Source organism: Littorina saxatilis, linkage group LG8, assembly GCF_037325665.1.
Source record: "Littorina saxatilis isolate snail1 linkage group LG8, US_GU_Lsax_2.0, whole genome shotgun sequence".
In the NCBI taxonomy this organism is placed as follows: Eukaryota; Metazoa; Mollusca; class Gastropoda; order Littorinimorpha; family Littorinidae; genus Littorina; species Littorina saxatilis.
Window position 1 is genome coordinate 65,901,396 of NC_090252.1, and position 24,606 is coordinate 65,926,001.

Sequence of the window (24,606 nt, forward strand, 5' to 3'; positions counted from 1 at the left end):
TTGCACCAAATTTCTTTCGATGTGTCTAGTTTTGTCGATTTATAATGTTGAAAATTGCTGAAAGTCTTTGAAACAGACTATAGTTTTTGAAAAAGACTTAAGGGTGTTTTAAGGTGTATGGACAATTCTGTATGATGCTAGAATATATGGCTTTCTCGATCTAACGTATGAAAGAACCCATTGTTATTCAGCGAATTAAGACATTTTCCGGATAACAGTGGTTTAATTGTTTGTAAATCCACTTGATGAACATTGTTGCAAAAACAAACTCGATCATCTTTTGACGGCATGTGTTTACGTAATAGACTAGGAAGCGTTTGGATGTGTGCGAAGTAATTGCTATAAAATTCATTTTAGGTGCAGTTGATTCATTTCAGTGTGCCTGCACACATCTAATCGAGTTGGCCGGGAAAAAACCATGCGATGAGTCCGAAATATCGTACATTTTATTTTAGTTTTCGGAGCGACAGTTTTTCACAAGTACTATTCAAGGAAACTATTCACTAACATCACACGATAGCTTAATCAGCATGGCGTAAGCAGTTTATTGGTATCATCTATGTATATATATATGTGTTTGTTTCCCAGGGGCGCATTTCACTGCTCGCATTATAATGATTATTAGGCGATTGCAGATTCAGTCTTTGTCTATGTGCCTTGTGAAATTATGTCCACTGAAAACAACGTGGATCGTGCATGCGACTGTTAGGTAATAAGTTTTTTCCATGTTCAGCTTCACCTACTTACGTTGCGTTTATTTATTAATCTGTGCATTGGTTAGTGGATATGTACATGTATTTCTTTCAAGGTTACCTAACATTATATCAGTGCAATAGGACAAGCAATCATTCAGCTCAGTAGGCCAAACACTGTTATTGCACCATTGCAGTTTGCACTTGGCGTGCAAATGCACCGATCATTCGGTTCACGGTTTCTGATCGATACCCTCAGCCACCTTGGCTTTAGCTGTTCTTACACAGAGGTACGGACCCCCGCGGGTTAGGGGGAGTCCCATATTGGTTGGGACGAGAAAGAATTTACCCGATGCTACCCAGCATGTCGTAAGAGGCGACTAACGGTTCTGTTTCTCCTTTTACCCTTGTTAAGTGTTTCTTGTATAGAATATAGTCAATGTTTGTAAAGATTTTAGTCAAGCAGTATGTAAGAAATGTTAAGTCCTTTGTACTGGAAACTTGCATTCTCCCAGTAAGGTAATATATTGTACTAGTTGCAAGCCCCTGGAGCAAATTTTTGATTAGTGCTTTTGTGAACAAGAAACAATTAACAAGTGGCTCTATCCCATCTCCCCCCTTTCCCCTATCCCATCTCCCCCCTTTCCCCGTCGCGATATAACCTTGAATGGTTGAAAACGACGTTAAACACCAAATAAAGAAAGAAAGAACAGAGGTACGGAAATTTGAACTGAATGCTGCGCAATCATGGCATTGATCTCCCACCTACTACTGTGTATGCCTGCCTGTGCAGAAATCCACGACGCAATGCAGTCTGTCACAGACGTTGCATTCCATTCTAGCGAGCAACAAACGCAGCACAAAGAGTTGAGCGTGGCAAGGCAGAAGCGAGATCACACAGACATTCAGCTGATCTTGAGATATCTGCTTGATAGGAACCCTTTCACTGTGGATACAGCCCTCCGATCCATTTCAAGCGGAAAAGAAGCTGAAGCTACTGTGAATGCAGAACAAGCAAAAGGCGTAGGAAACAAGATTCTGAGCAGCATGATCGGAAAGAATGTTGTGGATTTCACCTTTAAAAAGAAGGATCAAGCTGTAACCATGGCTCTGAAAGCCAAGTCGTCCAATCTGCATGATGATCTAGTACATGTTGACTCCATGCTGTTGTTCCAGAGACTAGTGACAACTGTGAAGAACACCAACGGATGTCTTGAGGACGCCTTTGCCTTTGAGATGTGCAGTGTCCCAGCATCGCTGTTTGATTCGGGTGGTCTGCCAAGACAAGGTTCCAAGGCTGCACTGGCAACTTACATCTGGACTTCAACAAAGCAGGTAAATGGTGTTATTCCTGATGATGTAACATATGTCATCGATGGTGGCTTGCTGTTGCACCTTCTGCCCTGGTGCCGTGGTTCAACATACAGCCAGCTTACTCAGAGTTACGCAGACTTTCTCATTCGTCATTTTGGCAAAGGAACTGTTGTTTTTGATGGATACAGCTGCGGACCTACCACCAAAGATGCAGCCCATTTGCGAAGAACAAGCAGAGCCAATACAGCATGTGCCATCACTTTTGAGGGTGACATGGTCCTGTGCGAACCAAAGGAGCGCTTCCTGACGAATCCAAACAACAAACAGCGGTTCATCAACCTCCTTAGTTCCCGTTTTTCACAGCACGGCTTTGACACTGTCCAGGCAACTGCTGATGCTGATAGGCTCGTCGTAAAGACTTCTCTGGATTTGGCAAGGAAGGGAAACGTGATTCTGGTTGGCGAGGACACCGATCTGCTCATCCTTCTGTTGTACCATCTTACGCCAGATCACTGCTCCGTCTTCTTCACATCAGTGAGATCATCGACAGCAAAATCAGCTGCAAAAGTGTGGGACATCAGAAAAGTACAGACTGTTCTTGGATCTCAAGTTTGTGAGAACATCCTGTTTGCGCACGCCTTTGGTGGATGCGATACAATTAGCAGTCCATTCGGGATTGCAAAACCAATGTGTTTAACGAAATTGACCCAGTCAACAGTGTTCGTGCAGCAGGCCCATGTCTTCAGCGCCAGTCCTTGCAGAGACACTGATGAGCTCATAGGAGCAGGAGAAAGGGCCTTTGTAGAACTCTATGGGGGAAGGAAAGAGACACTTTAAACTTCCTCCGCTACATCAAGTACATGCAGAAAGTCTCTACATGTACCTCATCGTTTCAGCCCTGCAAACTCCCACCTACATCAGCAGCAGCTAAATTCCATTCCATGAGAACATACTTCCAGGTGCAAGAATGGATGCACTTGCATCAAGAACAGTTCCTCCTGGATCCGATGGACTGGGGATGGGAGATTGTTCAAGGCGCCATGCTTCCTATTCTCATTGACATTGCTGCTGCTCCTGGTGATCTACTCGATGTCATCCGATGCAATTGCAAGACAGAGTGTCGAACAGCAAGATTTTCATGCCGAAAACACGGCCTCGTGTGTACGTCTGGCTGTGGAGAGTGCAGAGGGGAGAGCTGTGCCAACACTGTGACCAAGGTTGCCTGTGTACCATCAGACGATGAAGACGGGCTTTAGCGTAAGTACGAGGTCATGTTGAATAGAGTGTGCGTGTGCATGTTCACATGTGTAATGCAACAGTAACGGGTAAAGGAGAGAGAATATCAGCACAGTAATTGTCAACTCACATACCTGTCAAATGCGACCCGGGAGACGCGCCCTGTGAAACCACACCGAATGCGCTAGATTTGAGCTTCTGCTACGTTATTTCGCGCTAAATAAATGCAATTGAACCTATTTATCAACTGAATGTGCTTTTCTTACATATTATATGAGTGACATATGGCACATCCCTTAAAATAAGACATGTTATAGACGTGAAAAGTGAGGGACGGAGCATATTCAGAATACTTCATAGACTTCTCTAGTGCATTCAACACGATCCAGCCCCACCTGTTGATGGAGAAGCTCCTCGCCATGTCAGTAAATCCAGTGCTGATTCGCTGGATCTACAGCTTCCTTACGGAAAGACCACAGCGAGTCAGGGTTGGTGAGCAGTTCTCCAGCACTCTGAAGACCAACACTGGGGCCCCACAAGGGTGTGTGTTGTCTCCTGTCCTGTTTACTCTCTACACGGCGGACTGTCGGAGCAGTGATGCTTGCAACCTGCTCATCAAGTTTGCTGACGACTCGTCCTTGACTGGCATGATTCGCAATGACGAGTACCTATACAGAGCGGCGGTCGCTGAGCTTGTGGGGTGGTGTGACAGAAACTACCTAGACCTAAACGTCTCCAAAACAAAAGAACTCATTGTCGACTTCAGGAGAGAAAAGCCAGAACTTCAACCAATCACCATCAAGGGTCAACTAGTTGAGACTGTTAAGTCGTATAAGTACCTGGGCATGGTAATTGATGATAAACTGGACTGGACTGAACACATCCGCGCTTGCTGCAAAAAGGGCAACCAGAGACTCTTCTTCCTCAGAAAACTGAAGAAATTCAGGGTGGACCAAAAAATCATGTCACTGTTCTTTCAGTCAGTAGTACAGAGCGTCACGCTATACAACATCGTATGCTTCCTTGGGAGCGCAAAGAAGACGGATGTTGATCAGCTGGGGAAAATTATCAGAACTGCTGAAAGAATCATCAAAGAAGAACTGCCAAGCATCAACTCCATCTACGAGAAGACAGCCATCAGAAAGCTTAATAAGATCCGGTCAGATCCATCTCACCCTCTCCATCCCGTCCTCACAGCTCAGACTCCAGCCCGATCAGCATCGAGGAGGCTGCGCTCCTTCAAGTGCCGCACTAACAGGTTCCTGGACTCCTACTTGCCCTCTGCTGTCAGGCTACTCAACGCCACGACCTGAAGCAGCCTGTGTGATTTGCCGCCAACTCCGCAGCGATGGGCACTTTGGTGCATGTGTGGGTGCGCGGATGTTGATCCGCTGGTGTGAGTGTGTGTGTGTGTGTATGCCTGTGTCTGTGTGAGCGTCTGTGTGTGTGTGTGTGTGTGTGTGTGTGTGTGTGTGTGTGTGTGTGTGTGTGTGTGTGTGTGTGTGCGTGTGTGCTTGTGTGTTGTGATCGTGTGACTGTGTGTATGTATGTGTTTGTGTACAAGTGTGTGTGCGGGTGCGTACGAGTTTGTAGAATGCTCTTGGTCTTGATACACGCGCATGTGTTATCTATCCATGACCTTTTAAATCATGCCTGTGTGCCATTATTACCCACTCAATCTGAATATATTTTATTGTTTTTAGTTAAACTGTGATAGAGAGAGATGGCGAGTGAGAGAGAGAGAGAGAGAGAGAGAGTGTGTGTGTGTGTGTGTGTGTGTGTGTGTGTGTGTGTGTGTGTGTGTGTGTGTGTCTGTGTGTCTGTGTGTGTGTCTGTAAGTGTGAGTGCTGCGAGAGACGCTCAGGATGTTTACATGCGTTTTAATGCAATTCTAATTCTAAGTTTACAGCAAATATGAAGCGGGCTAGAGTTATTAGTTTTAAGTGCAATCGTTTAATTCTTAATACATGTGATGTTTTTATATCTGTGATCGCCTGACACTGTAAGGCAATTTTCCTTGTTTTTATGAGGACAGTAAACATTTTGAGTCTTGAGTCTTAAAAAAAAATACCGTTATTGCGCAGTTGTCATCATTCTTTAAAAGCTTCAAAAATATAGTTCGCATGGGAAAACGTTGGCCAACTCGGTTTTACCTGATCAATGGATGCATGTAGAGTACAAAAAAGGTGAAAAATATTTTATAGCAATTTGTTCACACAGGAGGTGAGTTCTGATGAAATCTGCCTAGACTATAAGCATTTTATCGAAAAATAGTTGGTGACTGAGATCGTTAAAATTGGCTGCGAAGTAGCGAGGTTGGTGCGTTTCATCTGCATTTTGGAGTCTTTCGCACACTCTGGTGCTAATATTAGGGATCAGAACGGTACGATCAACGATAGGACTACCAAGAAATCGTATTTTCAGCAGGGGGCACACTATTTTTTCAGTCTTGATGATCGTGAATATTTTTTGAAGAAAAGATATTCAACAAAAAAAGGCTACAAATTCTTCAAAATTGCGGTGCACCTCGAGGCCGATGTCTGTTCTTTAATCATAGGTCAGTTTTTAACACCAACAACGCAAAAGACACGTTCTAACTGCCTAACTGCACAAGGCGAAAGCGTATTATTTTGTCTCCCTGTTTTGGGGATTACCGATTTTCCGCGAGAATGACCTTCCTTTAGCTTGGTTATGTCTACCATGTGCTGGATTTTGACAGCGATATGCCCCGATTTGATAACTTTATCAGATCGGCGTGATCGGCATGGTCGTGGTAAGGACGTAGCGCTGTGTGACTGAGAGAAAGGGTTTGGTTTGAACAAGATTTTATTCCGAAGATACAGGGTGGCATGTATAGTACGACATAAACATTTGTGACCACACAACAAGGTAAGCTTATACTAAGTGTGGTTATACGTATCGACATCTAGGTATGAATGTTTTTTCATGTTATGTCAAGGTCAGAAAGTCGCTTTTACCCTCATAAGAATGTAAGACAAAGTAAAGAATACAACGAAAGAATCAGAGGAGGCAGGTTTCACAGTATTGTGTTCAGCAATTTACTATTTACACACTCAAATTCTACAAAATAAATGTTGGCACACAATTCAAAGGACATGTTTTTCCAACAAAGTGAGTTTGTTACAACTAAAAACAGTAATTTTTTTTATAGTCCTGGTCCTTATTTATATCTAAAAACCAGGCGCAAAGCGGCATACCCTGAAAACGCTAAAAAGCAATACGGTCATCCTATGCATGCATATAGCTCATATAGCCAAAACCGTTGAAGATAGAAAGACATTTATTGAACAAAAAATATGCAACACATCATTCTTAACAAGTTTTGTTCTTGTATGTATATCAAAATATTGATCTTCAAATGAATGGTTTGAAAAAATACGACTTCCGGCAGACCTAGACCGTTTTGAAGGAAAAAACCGTGGTTTTTTCAAACCATTCCATGGCCATCAATATTTTCATATACATGTATGAACAAAACGTGTTAAGACTGGTGTTGTGCATCTAGTTTGTTCAATAAATGTCTTTCTATCTTCAATGGTTTTGGCTAGATGAGGTAACAAGAGAAGGATATGGGCATTGGAATTACGTCAACATTTCGAGCATTGTCACAGATGAAAAATTATCTGCAGGGTGCTCCTGATTAACAAACCGAGCAAAACTGAAAATTATTGAAGAGAAGACATGTCTGAACAGTTTATAAAGAGACAAGTTTGCAATCATTTGTAAACACCATTATTGTATGGAGGAGTAACTGTTCCCCTACCCCCTAAGAAGGTATTTCTGTCCGTCAACCACGTGAGCGATCGCCACAAATCGAGGCATCACTCGCATTTCAGTTTGGACACACCGGCTGATTGCAAATGCACAGTACGTGTTTCGACACTGAAACGTGACGATTGAGCGTCAAAATAGTTTCTTAAAACAGTCGAAAATGGAGTTAAATGTGACTTCAACACTCAGTGGCGATCGCTAGAGTGGCGATTGTTACTAGACGGACACTAGAAAACCTCAGAAAATGTAATTACTTTGCGATTTTTTTAACTGAAAAACTGTTGCGGTCTTTTTCTGTCGAGCGCGAGCGTCAACGTAAAACAACGTGAGGTCACTTCCTCCCCAAACGGTTAGTTTTTGAATGAAAAGAAAAAAGTGGCGATCGTTACATTGTTTAGACGGACTGGATCGCAACTTTGAAACTCGGGTCACCGTGCGTCGATCAAGGGCAAATTGACCTCGGCAACATTATAACTCACTTCAAGGGTGCACAAACTTGTATTTACAGTATACAAAATTAGGTAAACTTGTGTTTTTGTCCTGTGAAATCACAATTAGTTTCGATGCTCTTGATATCGCTATGCGGACGGACAGATCCGAATCCCCATACATTTTTTTTTGCGGAGCTAGTATAAGTTAGAATTTGTGTTATGGATATCGATTGTTGTTGAAAAACAATCATTTCAATGTGTTCTGGCACTCTCAACCACCACAGCATTGATACTTGTGCATGTATGTGTTGGAATTTAGTTCTTTGTTTAGTGATGCTGTGGCAAAAGTAAATTCATCCGTCCGTATTTTGACGATCGCCACCATTCACACGCGCATAAATAAACACATTATCAAAAATTTCAACTTTTATTTTCAAAAAAGTATTTAAACAACAACTAGTTTGCATGTTAATACAACAAATACAGCAGATTCTCACAGATATGGATTTAAAAGACTAAGCAAATCTGAGACTATCAAAATGGCCTAATACCATGAAACCTGCCAGGAGGTAAATGAGGATGGAAAGGGATTTGACTTTAGATTACAACAATAGCGGGGAGATTTAAATCGAAAAAGAGGGTAGACAGAGGGGGGAGGGGGAGGGGGGGGGGAGGGGAGGGGTCCGAGAGATGATGACTAACACAGACTTGCAAATTCTATGTTCCTGCAGCAGCAATGCTTTCATCCAAAATGGCGTCTAATCTTATCAAACAGAACTAAGTCGTGTGGACACACACACAAACCTTAAAGTGAAAGGGGTTCATGCCAAACGAGGAAAAAAACCCAGGGCATGACGGGTGTCAGGTATAACACACAATATTCCAGGTCACGACCACTTCAAACTTCCCGATACCTGACACGGTGCAGGAAAATGTATCCCAGATAAAACCTGTAGTTACCTTTGCTTTTCAACTAAGTATTTCAAGTCGGGGACACTAAATGCTAAACGCAGAGCTGGGGTCAAGTAGGGTCCATGCAACACGAGTGATATTGATTTTCATTAAGACATTTTAACCATAGAAGTTTTGTTTGTTTTGTTCATGGGCTAAAACTCCCATGGCTTTTACAAGTATGACCGTTTTTACCCCGCCATTTAGGCAGCCATACGCCGCTTTCGGAGAAAAGAATCTTCGTGTTTCTATAACCCTCCGAACTCTGACATGAATTACAGGATGTTGTCCGTGCGCGCTTAGTCTTGTGCTTGCGTGTGCACACAAAGGGGGATAAGGCACTAGGAGGTCTGCACATTTGTTGAACTGGGAGATCGGAAAAATCTCCACCCTTAACCCACCAGGGGGCCGCGGCCGGGATTTGAACTCACGACCTTCCGATTATGAGGCCGATGTCTTATCCACTAAACCTGTCTAACCATAGAAGTACATTTTGCATTTCATTATTAGGGTCGTTATATTTGCTTCCTGAAACAGAAAACAAAATGGTGCTACATTTCTTCTTCTTGTTTTTGTTCTGTCCTCTTTTCTCCTGCCTGTTACCCTTTGTCATGTCATGTACTTTATCTTTCTATTTGAACTTCAAAGACCGGTGTAACACGAGAAAATTACTCCCACGAGATTTTTACTCCGGAGTAAACATTTCGTACGAAAAAGTTACTCCCTTTACGAAAAAAGCACTCCCCCATTGCACGAGAAAATTACTCCCCAAGACAGGTGAGTTCCGAGTAAACATTTCGTACAAAAATGTTACTCCCCTGACGAATAAATAACGAATAAATTACTTCACCCCAACACGAGCAATTTAACTTCCCATGCCAGGTGTACGAAATTTTTACTCCCTTGTCCCCTGTTAGTCTTGGTGGTGGAAGGGGTGGAAGGAGGGTAGCGCGACATTCGTGTGCGCGAGATCACTTATTGGCATTATCCCTTCGCCCGCATCCCATTTTTGCGTACGAGATTTTTACTGGAAGTAAAAACAAGTCGCGTAAGGCGAAAATACAATATTTAGTCAAGTAGCTGTCGAACTCACAGAATGAAAGTGAACGCAACGCAACGCAGCAAGACCGTATACTCGTAGCATCGTCAATCCACCGCCCGTGGCAAAGGCAGTGCCCGTGGAATTGACAAGAAGAGCGGGGTATTCGTTGCGCTAAGAAGGATAGCACGCTTTTCTGTACCTCTCTTCGTTTTAACTTTCTGAGCGTGTTTTTAATCCAAACATATCATATCTATATATTTTTGGAATCAGGAACCGACAAGGAATAAGATGAAAGTGTTTTTGAATTGATTTCGAAAAAAAAAATTTGATAATAATTTTTATATATTTAATTTTCAGAGCTTGTTTTTAATCCGAATATAACATATTTATATGTTTTTGGAATCAGCAAATGATGGAGAATAAGATAAACGTAAATTTGGATCGTTTTATAAATTTTTATTTTTTTTTACAATTTTCAGATTTTTAATGACCAAAGTCATTAATTAATTTTTAAGCCACCAAGCTGAAATGCAATACCGAACCCCGGGCTTCGTCGAAGATTACTTGATCAAAATTTCAACCAATTTGGTTGAAAAATGAGGGCGTGACAGTGCCGCCTCAACTTTCACGAAAAGCCGGATATGACGTCATCAAAGACATTTATCAAAAAAATAAAAAAAACGTTCGGGGATTTCATACCCAGGAACTCTCATGTCAAATTTCATAAAGATCGGTCCAGTAGTTTAGTCTGAATCGCTCTACACACACACACACACACACGCACAGACAGACAGACAGACAGACAGACAGACACACATACACCATACCCTCGTTTCGATTCCCCCTCGATGTTAAAATATTTAGTCAAAACTTGACTAAATATAAAAATGGGGAGTAAAAATTTCGTGGAGGGAGTAATTTTTTCGTGCCTTGGGGAGTTCTTTTCTCGTACGAAAAGTGTACTCGGAGTAAGAATTTCGTACGAAATATTTACTCCGGAGTAAACTTTTCGTGGAGTAAAAATTTCGTGTTACACCGGCACGGTTGGCCTAGTGGTAAGGCGTCCGCCCCGTGATTGGGAGGTCGTGGGTTCGAACCCCGGCTGGGTCATACCTAAGACTTTAAAATTGGCAATCTAGTGGCTGCTCCGCCTGGCGTCTGGCATTATGGGGTTAGTGCTAGGACTGGTTGGTCCGGTGTCAGCATAATGTGACTGGGTGAGACATGAAGCCTGTGCTGCGACTTCTGTCTTGTGTGTGGCGCACGTTATATGTCAAAGCAGCACCGCCCTGATATGGCCCTTCATGGTCGGCTGGGCGTTAAGCAAACAAACAAACAAACAAAAAGAACTTCAAAGTGACGTAATAGAGTGACGTTATTAAGTGACGACATCGTGTTTATACTAGGCATAGTGTTAAATAAAAGGACACCATTATGTTAGCATACATACGAGGGCCAACTGAGAAGTACCAGGCCCGACCAGGAAGGAATTGACTTAGACATTTAAAACTTGGCATGAATTAAGAAAAGTTCTTTTGAATATTACATGCAAAATAATACGTACTTTCACCGGTTAGTTTGTGTGCCTTGGTTTCTCAAAGTAGGGAAAGGGCTCCTAATATAGACCGGCTCCTAATATGGACCACCTCCTGTTCTGACAAACTAACGGCGCTAGAGCGCTCAAAAAAGTTTTATTCGCTGTATTCACCCTCTCTGGATAACTTGCACATGTCAAAACAGTTGCAGAAACACAAATCTCAAAACCGTTAGGCTTTTTCTCTTTTGTTCACGTTTGGCAGCGTTCACTCTAAATTTGCCGCCTAAAACGGACTCGTTTCTGTCCACAGCCAAAGCTTTTATCAAACAAAAGTTGCTATATATGACAGCTAAGACCGTATATGTTACATTTTAGCAGTGTTGACCCCGATTTTCTACTGCAAACAAAAAGTAATAGCAAAATCTCGAAGTATGTACGAGTCCCCTAATATGGACCACCAGGGTCAATGTCTATCAAAGCTATTTCACTCTAATTAGGCCTAACGGTTCACCTAAGAGAGAAGGACTACCAAACACAAAATGAAACGTCTTCGCAAGAAAACAAGCTAGTTATCAGCATGAAACAAAAAGTGGTCCATATTAGGAGCCCTTCCCCTACCATAACCCCACATTTTAGAAAACTAACAAAACTCAGTGATCCAATATTTGCAAAGAAAAATATTTAGCCAACTTGAAATTCATAATGACCTGACGTAAACGTTTGGCAGGGATCCCCTTTATAGACCACAGTAATAAGGTGGTCAGCGGAATTCAGGCTTGGAAGGAAAACCATTTAAAGGCATAGAAAGCTGATGACTATTCACGCTAATTGCTTTACCCCCAGCTGGAGACATGCTAAATTAAGTTCCCTGCAAGATATTGTGGTCTAGGACCCCTTAAATGTTGAGATATTTGAATTTTTATTTTGATCTAGCTAGATCGTCCTATTTATAGATTTGCCAACAGAGGTAACGTTGACGCAAGGGAAATAACTCCGCGTCTTTGTTGACATCCTCACTTTTTCAGAGGCTAGAACAAGCTGTAATGCATGTATATGGTCCGCGCATTGCGACATATCGTCATTATATGGCCTTATGATGCATTTGACATCGATTGTGGGCAAACTACACATCGTAAACACGGGAGCGAGTTAGTAAGCCTTTAAGATGAAGAACGGTGTGGAAGACCACCAACGGTCACATTACTCACAACCCAAGAAACCGTTGATGCTGTCAACGCGCTGGTGATGTAAAATTAACCAATGGGCATCTATTACATTGCTGATACACGTGGCATCTCACATGAAAGAGTTTGGAGTATTCTGTGCAGACAGCTTTTTATGAAGACAGTTTAAGCAAGGTAGGTCCTCAAACTTTTACACCAGAACAGAAGCACTTCAGATTGAACATGGCACGCGACAGTTTACACTTATTTGAGGCAGATCGAAAGGTCGAGAGGATTTTATGTCCCGATTTGTTTTTGATGATGAGACTAGGGTACATGACTTTCAGCTTGAAACCAATCAACTGTTCATGCAGCAGGGGCATCAAGGTTATACCCACCTAAAGAAGGTCAGGGTCATTTCCCCTAAAAAAAAAAAAAAGGGTGATGGCATCTGTTTTATTGGACGCAGAGTGGTATTTCCTGTTGGACTTAGTTCCAAAAGATGAGACAGTAACCGGTAAATTCTATTTCATACTTCCGAGTCAGCTAAGATAGCATATCAAGGCTTAGCACCGAGGAACGCCCCGGAAAGGGATGTTGCTCCGTTAAGACAACGACCCTGCCCAACAGGCCTTGGTTTTCATGGTAATAAATCATTAATGCGGCGTATTCGCCAGATATGCCACCCTCAAACCATCATATGTTTACAAACATGAAGAAGTACCTCAGGGTTGAGCACTACGAAACGGACAATGACGTCATGACTGCTTTTGAGGACTTCCAACGGTTGCAATACAAAGGCGTCTGCAGCAACGACAATAAGGATCTCATGCACAGATGGAACAAGTGTGTGGAAGTCCGGAGGGACAATGTTGAAATGTAAACTTTGTGTAGACTCGTAAGTCAACTCCTTCCTGGTCGGGCCCGATACTTATCAGTTGACCCTCGTATAATATGCTTCTGATGGCTTATAAGCTAAACTCTGCTAGAGTGGTAATCCCAATATTGCAAAGGAATTCGTTTTGTGTAAACTGAAATATAAAGCATCAGTTTATTACCTTTGCATTTCGCAGTAGTTGACAGGAGTAGTTGTCTCGCGAAGAATTCGCTTCCTGTACGTTGCACAGCGCATTTACATACCATGACGTCATATTTTTAATCACCGTCGGTCCTTCGCATGACGTAACTGCTTGTTCTGTAAGGATAATAGTATGAGTGAGACAGAAAGAGACAGACAGGCACTGCAGAGCCGGACCCAGGGGGGGGTTCCAGGGGTTCCGGAACCCCACCCCTGGAAAAAGCATGTACCTTGCTTTGGCTTTTACTAGTTTTAGCACCAAAACAATGCTGCTCTTAACCCTCAAAACAAGGCCCAGAATGCACCAGATTGCACAGATTTTAACCGTTTTTCAAAAATTTTCCGGGGGAGCATGCCCCCGGACCCCCCTAGTTCGCGCGCCTGCAGCTTCGCCACTTCGCTGATTTGCCCCCCCCCCAAAAAAAAAGGAGGAACCCCCCTCCCCTTACAACTCATTTGGTCCGGCCCTGGGCAGACATACAGACAGACAGACAAACAGACAGACACACAAACAAACAAATATATACAAATACGGAGATGCACAATAAAGACATTTTTATCCTCTCGAATTAAAAGTGTATGTAAGCCCTATGGTGCAAAACTAAATCGGCCAATCGTGTGGGAGCCGGACAAAGCATAAGCGCCCCACACAACGATAACTCCAAACAACAACAACAACAACAACAACAACAACAACAACAACAACAACAACAACAACAACAACAAACAGACGAGCAAATCGATCAGCATAAACAGAACTTTGCACGCAATACGTTGGACATTTAAAAAAACACCTTTTACAACATTTCAAAGACTGAAATAAACTTCTCGACTGATTCTGTTGTTTTGTGGTTTAGTTACACCACTTTCTGATCGTTCCTCCACTTACCAAGAACAACCGAATCCAACACACAAACAGCGGCGCAAATCATCCAGATCTTGAAGCATTCCATGTTCTCTCCACTCAGTGCAAATCACGGGTACTCATTCCTCTAATGAGGTTGAAGTATGAACTGAAAAGCGTCCACGCACAACGCAGGAAATTTAACTTCCGGGACACAGTTATTATACAGGGGCGGATCAGTTGCTTTGTAAGGGGGGGTGCACTTTGAATCGAAAGTGAATGTGATGGGCGCGAAGCGCCCGAATTTGCTAGGGGGGTCCGGGGCATGCCCCCCCCCCCCCCCGGAAAAAATGTTGGCTCAAAGAAGCAAAATGGTGCCATCTGGTGCCATTTGAACATATAAATGGTCATAGAATCAGCTTTCCAATTTAATTTTTTTTTTTGCTGGAGGGGGGGGGGTGCACGTGCACCCTGTGCACCCCCTCTCGTCCGCCCCAGTTATATAGTTCTTGCGCAATACATCTGCAAACGGAATACGTTTGTTATTGCCCAAAGCTGTTAGTCCCCCTTTTACAGACCACCGTTCAAGACTTCCTCTCATTTAAAGGCACACGCTCTCTTGTTTGGACCTAATTGTTTCTGTTGTACTATATACTCCACCCTCGGATTTCGGAATAAAACATTGTTTAAAGGCACAGTAAGCCTCCCGTAAACCATCACAGATACTGTCAGGTTTTTACACACAGTACAAACACCCTTTCATTTAAACACTCACCGCTTGAGAACGTCCTAGGTGCCCTCCGTAAAGAGCGAGCAATTTTCAAAGAATTTATTTTTGCGTGGTTTATCTTACCCCTGAGCCATCGTGAACCCGTGTGATCCAGTTTCCTTTTTCACAATGCAGTCGTCAGTTAGTAATTTGAATGCGACTCGCTGTGAGCTTATCTGCAATAGCACGTTATTATGTACCTCTGACTATGCACGAAACAAACGGCTGTGGTTCCCAAGAACTCTCGCGATGGCTTTTGACTGTTCAGAGGAACTGGCGATAGGCATAAACCGTCGTCTGCTACGAGAACCACGACCTTGCGTGACCCTGCTTCCGGGCGTTTCTTTTTTCAAACTTTCAAAATTTCGAATTGTACTGATCTTGTCTTGATGAAAAAAGAATTCTTTTATGATTTAAGAATGTTTGTGTAACAAGCTGTCAATTTATTATTTAGATTTTAAAAGTTAGGTCTAGCGCCAAAACGCACCACGGTCCGATTGTCTCTGAGACAATCCACAAAATTATTTCTTTGAAAATTGCTCGCTCTTTACGTAAGGCACCTGGGATGTTCCCAAGGACCTCGGTGTATAAAGTTGTTTGTTGATAACCTCTGATAAAACAGCTCCATGGCAGGACCTCGGTGTATGAAGTTGTTTGTTGATAACCTCTGATAATACAGCTCCATGGTAGGACCTCGGTGTATGAAGTTGTTTGTTGATAACCTCTGATAATACAGCTCCATGGTCTAATGAGGGGGGGGGGGGGGGGGAGGGAATCTAATGCAGGGGTAGGGGAATCTAATGCGGAGGGGAGGGGGGGGGGAACAGAGGGAGTGGATTCTGACAGGGGGTGCTTATGGGCTCGCGCCTTGGAGCCAGGCCTCAACGATGGTCTTGAAGGCCTCGGGGCCGGAGTCTGCGCTCACAGCCTCTTGTGGGATGGTATTCCAGAGGATGTTGACGATGTTCTGTGGGAGTCAGTGCGGGACTGGGGGACCTGTAGTCTGGTGGTGTGCCCCCTGGTGGTGTGCCCCCTGGTGGTGTGCCCCCTGGTGGTGTGCCCCCTGGTGGTGTGCCCCCTGGTGGTGTGCCCCCTGGTGGTGTGCCCCCTGGTGGTGTGCCCCCTGGTGATGTGGCCCCTGGTGGTGTGCCCCCTGGTGGTGTGCCCCCTGGTGGTGTGCCCCCTGGTGGTGTGCCACCTGGTTGATATTGGGACCGGTGTCAGTGTGACTGCTCTTGGGGCTACCTCGACCAGGAGCACAGGAACACACCCAAAAGCTGGTCGCGGAACACTTCGCGCGCGCTTTTTCCGCACTGCCCCAAGCAACGGTTGTTTGTCGTGGGTGCAATTCGAGCGCTTTGATACGCTTTGCTTTAGGCAACTCGTCTCTGTCTCCCCCCCCCCCCGCACCGCATGAATCCCGAGCCATGTTTTGTACAATGGAGAAGTAAGGGAAATACAATATACTTCCCTGTCCTCATTCACAGGCATACTGTCAGCCATCAGTGATGTCAATGTCTCTATATGTGTTACAGTCAATCGAGCTAAATGTTAGTCATTACGTGTAATGACTGTTTCTCACGGGCATTACGTGTAATGACTAAAATCTCTAGTCATTACGTGTAATTGGATTGGATTGGATTGGATTGGATAAGATTTACAGTCCAGTGAGGTTACCCTCATGGAAATTCGGGCTGCTTTCTCCCCGGGGAAAGCGAGCTGCCATACATACGGCGCTACCCATATATTTTTTTCCTGCATGCGTGTATTCATGTTTCCTGAGACTTAATGCCGTGTGAGATGGAATTTGTTTACTTTATTCCAAGTCCCACGGGTATTTGATGGACATTTTTATCTATGCCTATACAATTTTGCCAGGAAAGACCCTTTTGTCAATCGTGGGATCTTTAACGTGCACACCCCAATGTAGTGTACACGAAGGGACCTCGGTTTTTCGTCTCATCCGAAAGACTAGCACTTGAACCCACCACCTAGGTTTGGAAAGGGGGGAGAAAATTGCGGCCTGACCCAGGCCTGAACACGCAACCTCTCGCTTCCGAGCGCAAGTGTAATGACTAAAATCTCTAGTCATTACGTGTAATGACTAAACGTGGCTTTGTGGGGTCACAGCCAATAAGTGAAGTCAGTCAACAGGTGACTTTTGTTGGAACCATTTTCGAAAATTAGAACATTTAATGTATTTCCATTTCCATTGATTAAAGGTAAAGAGAAGCAAATTCAATGCATGTTCAAGTTGTCTTGTTTTGGCATGAAAGGGTGTGATGACCCCCCCCCCCCTGCTGCACTGTAGCCTTGCTTTGAAACAGGAACACTTCCTTGTCTGACATCGTTTTGGTCCAGAGAAATTACTTTTCACAAACCCCTGCAAATTACACATAGATGTCTGAGCGACTGCGCTTCGGAAAGATACGATCTAGGTCAAATTTCAATGTTCAAGTTGTCTTGTTTTTGCATAAAAGGGTGATGACACTGGCCTACTGTTGCACTGTAGCCTTGCTTTGAAGCACGAACACTTCCTTGTCTGACATCGTTTTGGTCAAGACAATTACATTTCACAAACCCCTGCCCATTTCACATAGATGTCTGAGCGACTGAGAGAGAGAGAGAGAGAGAGAGAGAGAGAGAGAGAGAGAGAGAGAGAGAGAGAGAGAGAGAGAGAGAGAGAGAGAGAGAGAGAGAGAGAGAGAGAGAGAGAGAGAGAGAGAGAGAGAGAGAGAGAGAGAGAGAGAGCGTGGAGGGAGATCAAATCAAATCAAATCAAATCAAATCAAATCAAATTTTATTTTTCGAGGGTTGTGGCATAAGCATTACAACGAGCTTTTTACATTTAGTCAAGTTTTGACTAAATGTTATAACGTAGAGGGGGAATCGAGACGAGGGTCGTGGTGTATGTGTGTGTGTTTGTGTGTGTGTGTGTCTGTGTGTCTGTCTGTGCGTGTGTGTGTGTAGAGCGATTCAGACTAAACTACTGGACCGATCTTTATGAAATTTTACATGAGAGTTCCTGGGAATGATATCCCCGGATACTTTTTTCGTTTTTTCGATAAATGTCTTTGATGACGTCATATCCGGCTTTTTGTAAAAGTTGAGGCGGCACTGTCACACCCTCATTTTTCAATCAAATTGATTGAAATTTTGGCCAAGCAATCTTCGACGAAGGCCGAACTTCTGTATTGCATTTCAGCTTGGTGGCTTAAAAATTAATTAATGACTTTGGTCATTAAAAATCTGAAAATGGTAAAAAAAACAACATTTTTTTCAAACGATCCAAATTTACGGTATTCAGTCAAATCCGCGTAAGAGGCTTTCAACTGACGGGGACAACCAAGCCACCATTATGCACCGACTTGACATAGATCATGCAACAGACGTGCCTTCAGAATAAGGTATGTGCAGATGTGCCTCATCTGAACAGACAACTAAAGCTTGATGTTTCCGTCACACTTTGTATTTTAGATCTTCATGGGATATACAGGTTACAACACTCGTGATTTTTTATATGGCTTGTATTTCAGTCAAGACCCAGCGGGAATATCAAAGGGACTCACTCGCCAGAGGCTCGTGAGTCCCTTGATATTCATCTGCTGGGTCTTGACTGAAATACAAACCATATAAAAAACCACTCGTGTTGTAACCTCGCTCTCTCTCTCTCTATATATATATATATATGTGTGTGTGTGTGTGTGTGTGTGTGTGTGTGTGTGTGTGTGTGTGTGTGTGTGTGTGTGTGTGTGTTTCTTCAGCAACAAAAAACAGGTCACAGCAGGATAGAGAACAAATTCAACACATAAGGTTCTGTTCATTTTAAATTTAATGTGTATTCAAAGTACAAATTTGTCATGGTAATTGCCCCATTGTCTTGCCAAAAACGCTGCGCCATAACTTTAACAAATGATTTTTCAATGAAAGTATAAGCAAGGCCTTTAGTACACCAGTACAAGATTTTTGCGAAGTGTGGTTGTTACACACAGATATTAAAATTGCTGTTACAGGTGACGGGTATTTGGTTTGTCACACATGACAGAGAAAACATTTCATGCCCAGGTCTCTACATGGCGATCTGTTGTGCAGGTTCATTGCAGAAAACAAACGCCGGTATTTGGTTTGTAACACATGACAGAGAAAACATTTCATGCCCAGGTCTCTACATGGCGACCTGTTGTGCAGGTTCATTGCAGAAAACAAACGCCGGTATTTGGTTTGTAACACATGACAGAGAAAACATTTCATGCCCAGGTCTCTACATGGCGATCTGTTGTGCAGGTTCATTGCAGAAAACAAACGCCGGTATTTGGTTTGTAACACATGACAGAGAAAACATTTCATGCCCAGGTCTCTACATGGCGACCTGTTGTGCAGGTTCATTGCAGAAAACAAACGCCGGTATTTGGTTTGTCACACATGACAGAGAAAACATTCCATGCCCAGGTCTCTACATATGGCGACCTGTTGTGCAGGTTCATTGCAGAAAACATTCCATGCCCAGGTCTCTACATATGGCGACCTGTTGTGCAGGTTCATTGCAGAAAACATTCCATGCCCAGGTCTCTACATGGCGATCTGTTGTGCAGGTTCATTGCAGAAAACATTCCATGCCCAGGTCTCTACATATGGAGACCTGTTGTGCAGGTTCATTGCAGAAGACGAACGCGGGAAATAACTCTGTCAGGTTTGCATTGGTTGTGAAAGAGTGAATACTCTTGCTTTTATTGAGGCAAACTTTCCACACATGCTCCATGTCCACGTGTGTCAGACACACCCCTTGCAAACGACTTGTCTATAATGTCATGTGGGAAAGTTTGCCTCGATTAAAGCAACAGTATTCACTCTTTCACAACCCATACAAAGCCAACAGTCACTTCCAAATGTGACCCTCCACCACGGAATGAGTCGCATGTCACCGTTGCATGATTTTCATATTTTTTACATTTTCCTAAAGAGTTGTTTATGCTCTATCCAGTGCTGAAAACCGTTTTAGAAAAGAGCGAAAACTGTTTAAGTTATAAGCCTGTGACTAAGGTGACCCTCACACTGTTCCCAGACACTCCCAGGACTTATATTAAGCCTAGCGCAGAACTGCCCGAGGTGACATGCGACTCATTTCGTGGTGGAGGGTCACAAATATCGTCTTTTGCCACACTGTTACTGGTATCGAAATTATTGACTTATTAAATGTTATACCTCTTAGAGAGATTTGAAAAACCGTTGAAGAGGGCTGTTTGGGACATTTTTATACACCAAACTTTGCAAAAGAATAAGAAAAAAGTCATTTGTGCTGTTTTTGACAGGCTACAGCTGATGGTACTTTAAGTTGACAAAGAATAACTAAAACTCATCATGATACATGAATATATTTGGTTTTATATTGGTTTTATATTGCAAATAATCCATGAAAGGAGGCTTTATTTTACAGCATTTCATGAATATTATAAGTACACACGCAAGCTTGTAAAAGCAGAGACATAGATAGAATGTATGTCTCTGGTAAAAGTAAAACGCAAATGAAAATCTTAATTGTCCTCAGGGTGTGTGTGTGTGTGTGTGTGTGTGTGTGTGTGTGTGTGTGTGTGTGTGTGAGCAAGTCAGTGTGTGTGTGTGTGTGTGTGTGTGTGTGTGTGTAAGTGTGTGTGTGTGTGTGTGTAAGTGTGTGTGTGTGTGTGTGTATGCATGTACGTGTGTGTGTGTGTGTGTGTATGTATGAGTGTGTGTGTGTGTGTGTGTGTGTGTGTGTGTGTGTGTGTGTGTGTGTGTGTGTGTGTGTGTGTGTGTGTGTGTGTGTGTGTGTGTGAGTAGGCTAGAGTATCAATTAATGTAAGAAATAAACAACATTTTCAGGATCATTGTAAATGCATTCACAAGGTGAAACGTTTGCATAGTAGACATCAGTTGGAGCAAAAATCCCTAGAATTAAAGCACGAACTGTTGTGTCCGACAAATGGACAAAACCAAAAAGCAATGTTAAATAACTCAAATGAACAAATGCATGGGTGAAACTGATCAGAATTGAAAATAAGGAAAATGAGGCCGGGGTCCAGGGGCCGCCCAGGCCCTGGTGGGGTGCAGGGGCAACGCCCTGTTAGGGGGACCAGGGGGGCGAAGCCCCCCGGAAGAAAACGAAAAATCAGGCTTTTAAGGGTAAAAGTAGGCCTCTCCTGGTATCTCAAACACACAAATTTGCACATTAAACATGGTAACAAATGCCAAGCTGTAGTCCGATAATTCGCGCGCTTAGTGAAACAAAGACTCAACGATGTCCGGTCACTGTGTTAGGGGAAATACAGATCGGATCGCCGGCGAAAAAAAAAAAAGAAAGAAAAAAAGATTTTTAAAATAAGGAATTCCCAAGTACTCCTTCTAGAGAAGTAGTCCTTGGGAATTCCTTATTTGACCAATTTCCGCCCTGAGGCGGAAGAGTTTCACTCATGCAAATGCATGAACATTTTAAATACTACAACAGGCGGTTACAAAAAACATTCTCATGGCACTAATTTTAACATGGTACACTCAAAAAATAAAATCTATTTAATATTTACCACATGGCAGTATATTGTTTTTAATGCTTGATTAACAAGAAAACAAACAACGAGGTTTAAAAACTTCAAAAAGCAGGCAAGAGAAGCTCATTATGGTACACTGTCCACGTGACAAGTATCCTGCATGCAATAGCTCTGTATCTGAGTCAGAGGAATTTTGCTTCGGTGTAAAAGAACAGCTAAATGTTTGGCTGTACATGTATAGACAGTTTTACCCTGGTCAGGGTTTCTTGCTTAAGGGGAATGTACAGCAGCAAGTTTGTTGCAAGTGGAATTTTGAACCCCAGTCAGGGGAGTTTGTTGATGTGTGGATACACATGTTATTATTATTATTATTGTGATCATTTTTTATGCGCCTAATCTAGATATAGCCCTAGGCGCTTACATATTAATTTCTGCCGTTTGAAATGGATTTTTTTACAGACAGACAGACAAACAGACATGTTTTACACACAATATATAACGCATTCACATCGGCCAGTAAAGCTCAGTAGCCTATTAGGCGAGTGTATATTATCAGTTCAATAAATGTTGGAACTGTTACTACGTACCGGGGTTAAGTCTTCGAGTGTGCGCAATGATGATGGACGTTGTGTGCATATGTGTAAATAATATGTGATAAGTGGTGTCTCGACATAATTTGTATTGCATAGTTGTTATACACAGACTTCCTTCACGTGTTAATGATCTCGTGAATAACATTAGGTTCGTCCAGGCTTATATATTGAATACCAGCATCCACCCAGACACCCAGACCAGGGCTCCTCGCGAACGGTCCCGGGACCCCTACTGTCAATTTTTGTTGAGGATCCATTGACCCCCTCAATGGAATTTTAGAGGGTCCCAGCTACATCTGCATCGACTTCAGTATCCTTTCCGATGTTGTTCCCGTGTGAAATTGGCATTGGTGCTTGTACTACACTTAGCTGACGTAACAGTCTGAAAACACTAGCTAAGGTACGCACGTTAACGACAATTTATTTCTTCCAGGGACCCGCTCTTTTTAGGCTTTGTGCGTCCCCGGACCCATTCCATGATTTTCTTGTACGTGTTATCGGCTTTTAGTGCGTACAGGACGCAGGGACGCGCAGCCGTTTGGGGAACCCTGCACACGCACGCACACACTGGGTGGCCGAGTGGTAACGCACTTGCGCTCGGAAGCGAGAGGTTGCGTGTTCAGGCCTGGGTCAGGCCGCAATTTTCTCCCCCCTTTCCTAACCTAGGTGGTGGGTTCAAGTGCTAGTCTTTCGGATGAGACGAAAAACCGAGGTCCCTTCGTGTACACTACATTGGGGTGTGCACGTTAAAGATCCCACGATTGACAAAAGGGTCTTTCATGGCAAAATTGTATAGGCATAGATAAAAATGTCCATCAAATACCCGTGGGACTTGGAATAAAGTAAAAAAAAAAAAATTCTCACACGGCATTAAGTCTCAGGAAACATGAATACACGCATGCAGGAAAAAAAAATATGGGTAGCGCCGTATGTATGGCAGCTCGCTTTCCCCGGGGAGAAAGCAGCCCGAATTTCCATGAGGGTAACCTCACTGGACTGTAAATCTTATCCATCCACACACGCACGCACGCACACACACGCACGCACGCACACACTCACACAAACAGACACACACACACACACGTACATGCACACACACACACATACGCACGCACCCCCCCCCCAACACACACCACCTAGCTGTCTGTGCTAAGTGAGATTTTCTTTGCTGAATAAATTGATAAATTGATGCTCTTATTCTACGCAACATTGTAGACGGATACGTCGTGCTCTACAGCGCTGTTTACGAACTTTATTTAAATGTATAATAATGTGTGGGAAATTATTGACGTCCTCTTTTTTTTAATTTTTTTTTTTACATCATAAGAATGGCTTTCAAACACAACAATACGCTCCCAATATTCAGAATTTACAAATGCCAATATCAAATCAATATCAGTGAGTTTTGATATCGAAGAATGCTTAGGTCGATAAGTTAACACATTTTGAGAAAAAACCCTCCCATAAAAAAACAGCAACTGAGAAAGATCAGTTTTCTACACTCGACCGTCATCGGAGTTAGCTCCCTTTCCTGCACCGCCAGCATCAGTCTCTTTCAAAGGGTTGTAAATCAATGTCATATTTCTCTCTTTCTCTGTCTGTCTCTCCTCTCTCTGTCTGTCTCTCCTCTCTCTGTCTCTCCTCTCTCTGTCTCTCTCTCCTCTCTCTGTCTGTCTCTCCTCTCTCTGTCTGTCTCTCCTCTCTCTGTCTGTCTCTCCTCTCTCTGTCTCTCCACCCTCTCTCTGTCTCTCGAGTCTTTCTCTGTCTCTCTCTTCTCTCTCTCCTCTCTCTGTCTCTCCTCTCTCTGTCTCTCGAGTCTTTCTCTGTCTCTCTCTTCTCTCTCTGTCTCTCTCTCCTCTCTCTGTCTCTCCCCTCTCTCTCTGTCTCTCTCTGTTTCTCGAGTCTTTCTCTGTCTCTCTCTCCTCTCTCTGTCTCTCTTTCCTCTCTCTGTTTCTCGAGTCTTTCTCTGTCTCTCTCTCCTCTCTCTGTCTCTCTTTCCTCTCTCTGTCTCTCTCTCTGTTTCTCGAGTCTTTCTGTCTGTCTGTTTGTCTCTCTCTATCCCTCTCTTACATTAAATATGATAACCAAAAAAGAACAGTTACTGGTAAATGCACTTTTCTGCACAGAGTATTTAAAGTAAAACTTTGACCGACTACAAAGAAACAAACTACCAAATGTGGAAACAAGTCTGTCTGTCTGCTTGTCTGTCTGTGTCTGTGTCTCTGTCTTTCTCTCTCTCTCTCTCTCCCTTACCTCAAAAATGATAACCAAAAAAGAACAGTTACTGGTAAATGCACTTTTCTCCACTGAGTATTTAAAGTAGTTAAACACATTTCTAAAAATTCTGACATTCAAATTATTGCTGTTACAATCAACAAAGATTGTCAATTTCCCATCACCCTGTTTATGAAACTTTTTCTTCGCGTAACTGCAAAATTACTTTTCGTGTTTTGAATGGCGATTTTCGCGTTATAAGTGGAAAAGCTAGAGCATATATCTAACACGAAACGCCAGGGTAGAGGGGGAGGGGGGGGGGGGGGGAGGGGCATGGGGGGGGGGGGGGGGAGGGGCATGGGGGGGGGGGGGGGTCAGGGTAGATGTGAAAACACGTGATTTCCCTCATAGCAATGTGGAGACGTTCATGTC

General features: G+C 43.2%; 2 protein-coding genes across 2 annotated transcripts in view; both read right to left on the minus strand.

Annotated features, from left to right (window-relative positions):
- LOC138974188 (peroxidasin homolog) overlaps positions 1 to 14,310 on the minus strand; it is a 38,084-nt gene extending 23,774 nt beyond the window's left edge. Inside the window, exons 1-2 of the mRNA XM_070346898.1 lie at positions 14,126 to 14,310; positions 13,217 to 13,353 (exon numbers count right to left, since the gene is read on the minus strand). Coding sequence (XP_070202999.1) covers positions 13,217 to 13,353; positions 14,126 to 14,189 — 201 coding nt within the window. The 5' untranslated portion in view covers positions 14,190 to 14,310. The remainder of the gene's footprint in view (positions 1 to 13,216; positions 13,354 to 14,125) is intronic.
- Positions 14,311 to 24,552: 10,242 nt separating this feature from the next.
- The window catches only part of LOC138974187 (uncharacterized), a 35,864-nt gene continuing 35,810 nt past the window's right edge, over positions 24,553 to 24,606 (minus strand). The window contains exon 16 of the mRNA XM_070346896.1: positions 24,553 to 24,606. This exon is cut by the window's right edge and continues 1,168 nt beyond it. The gene's annotated coding sequence lies outside the window, so the exon portion shown is untranslated.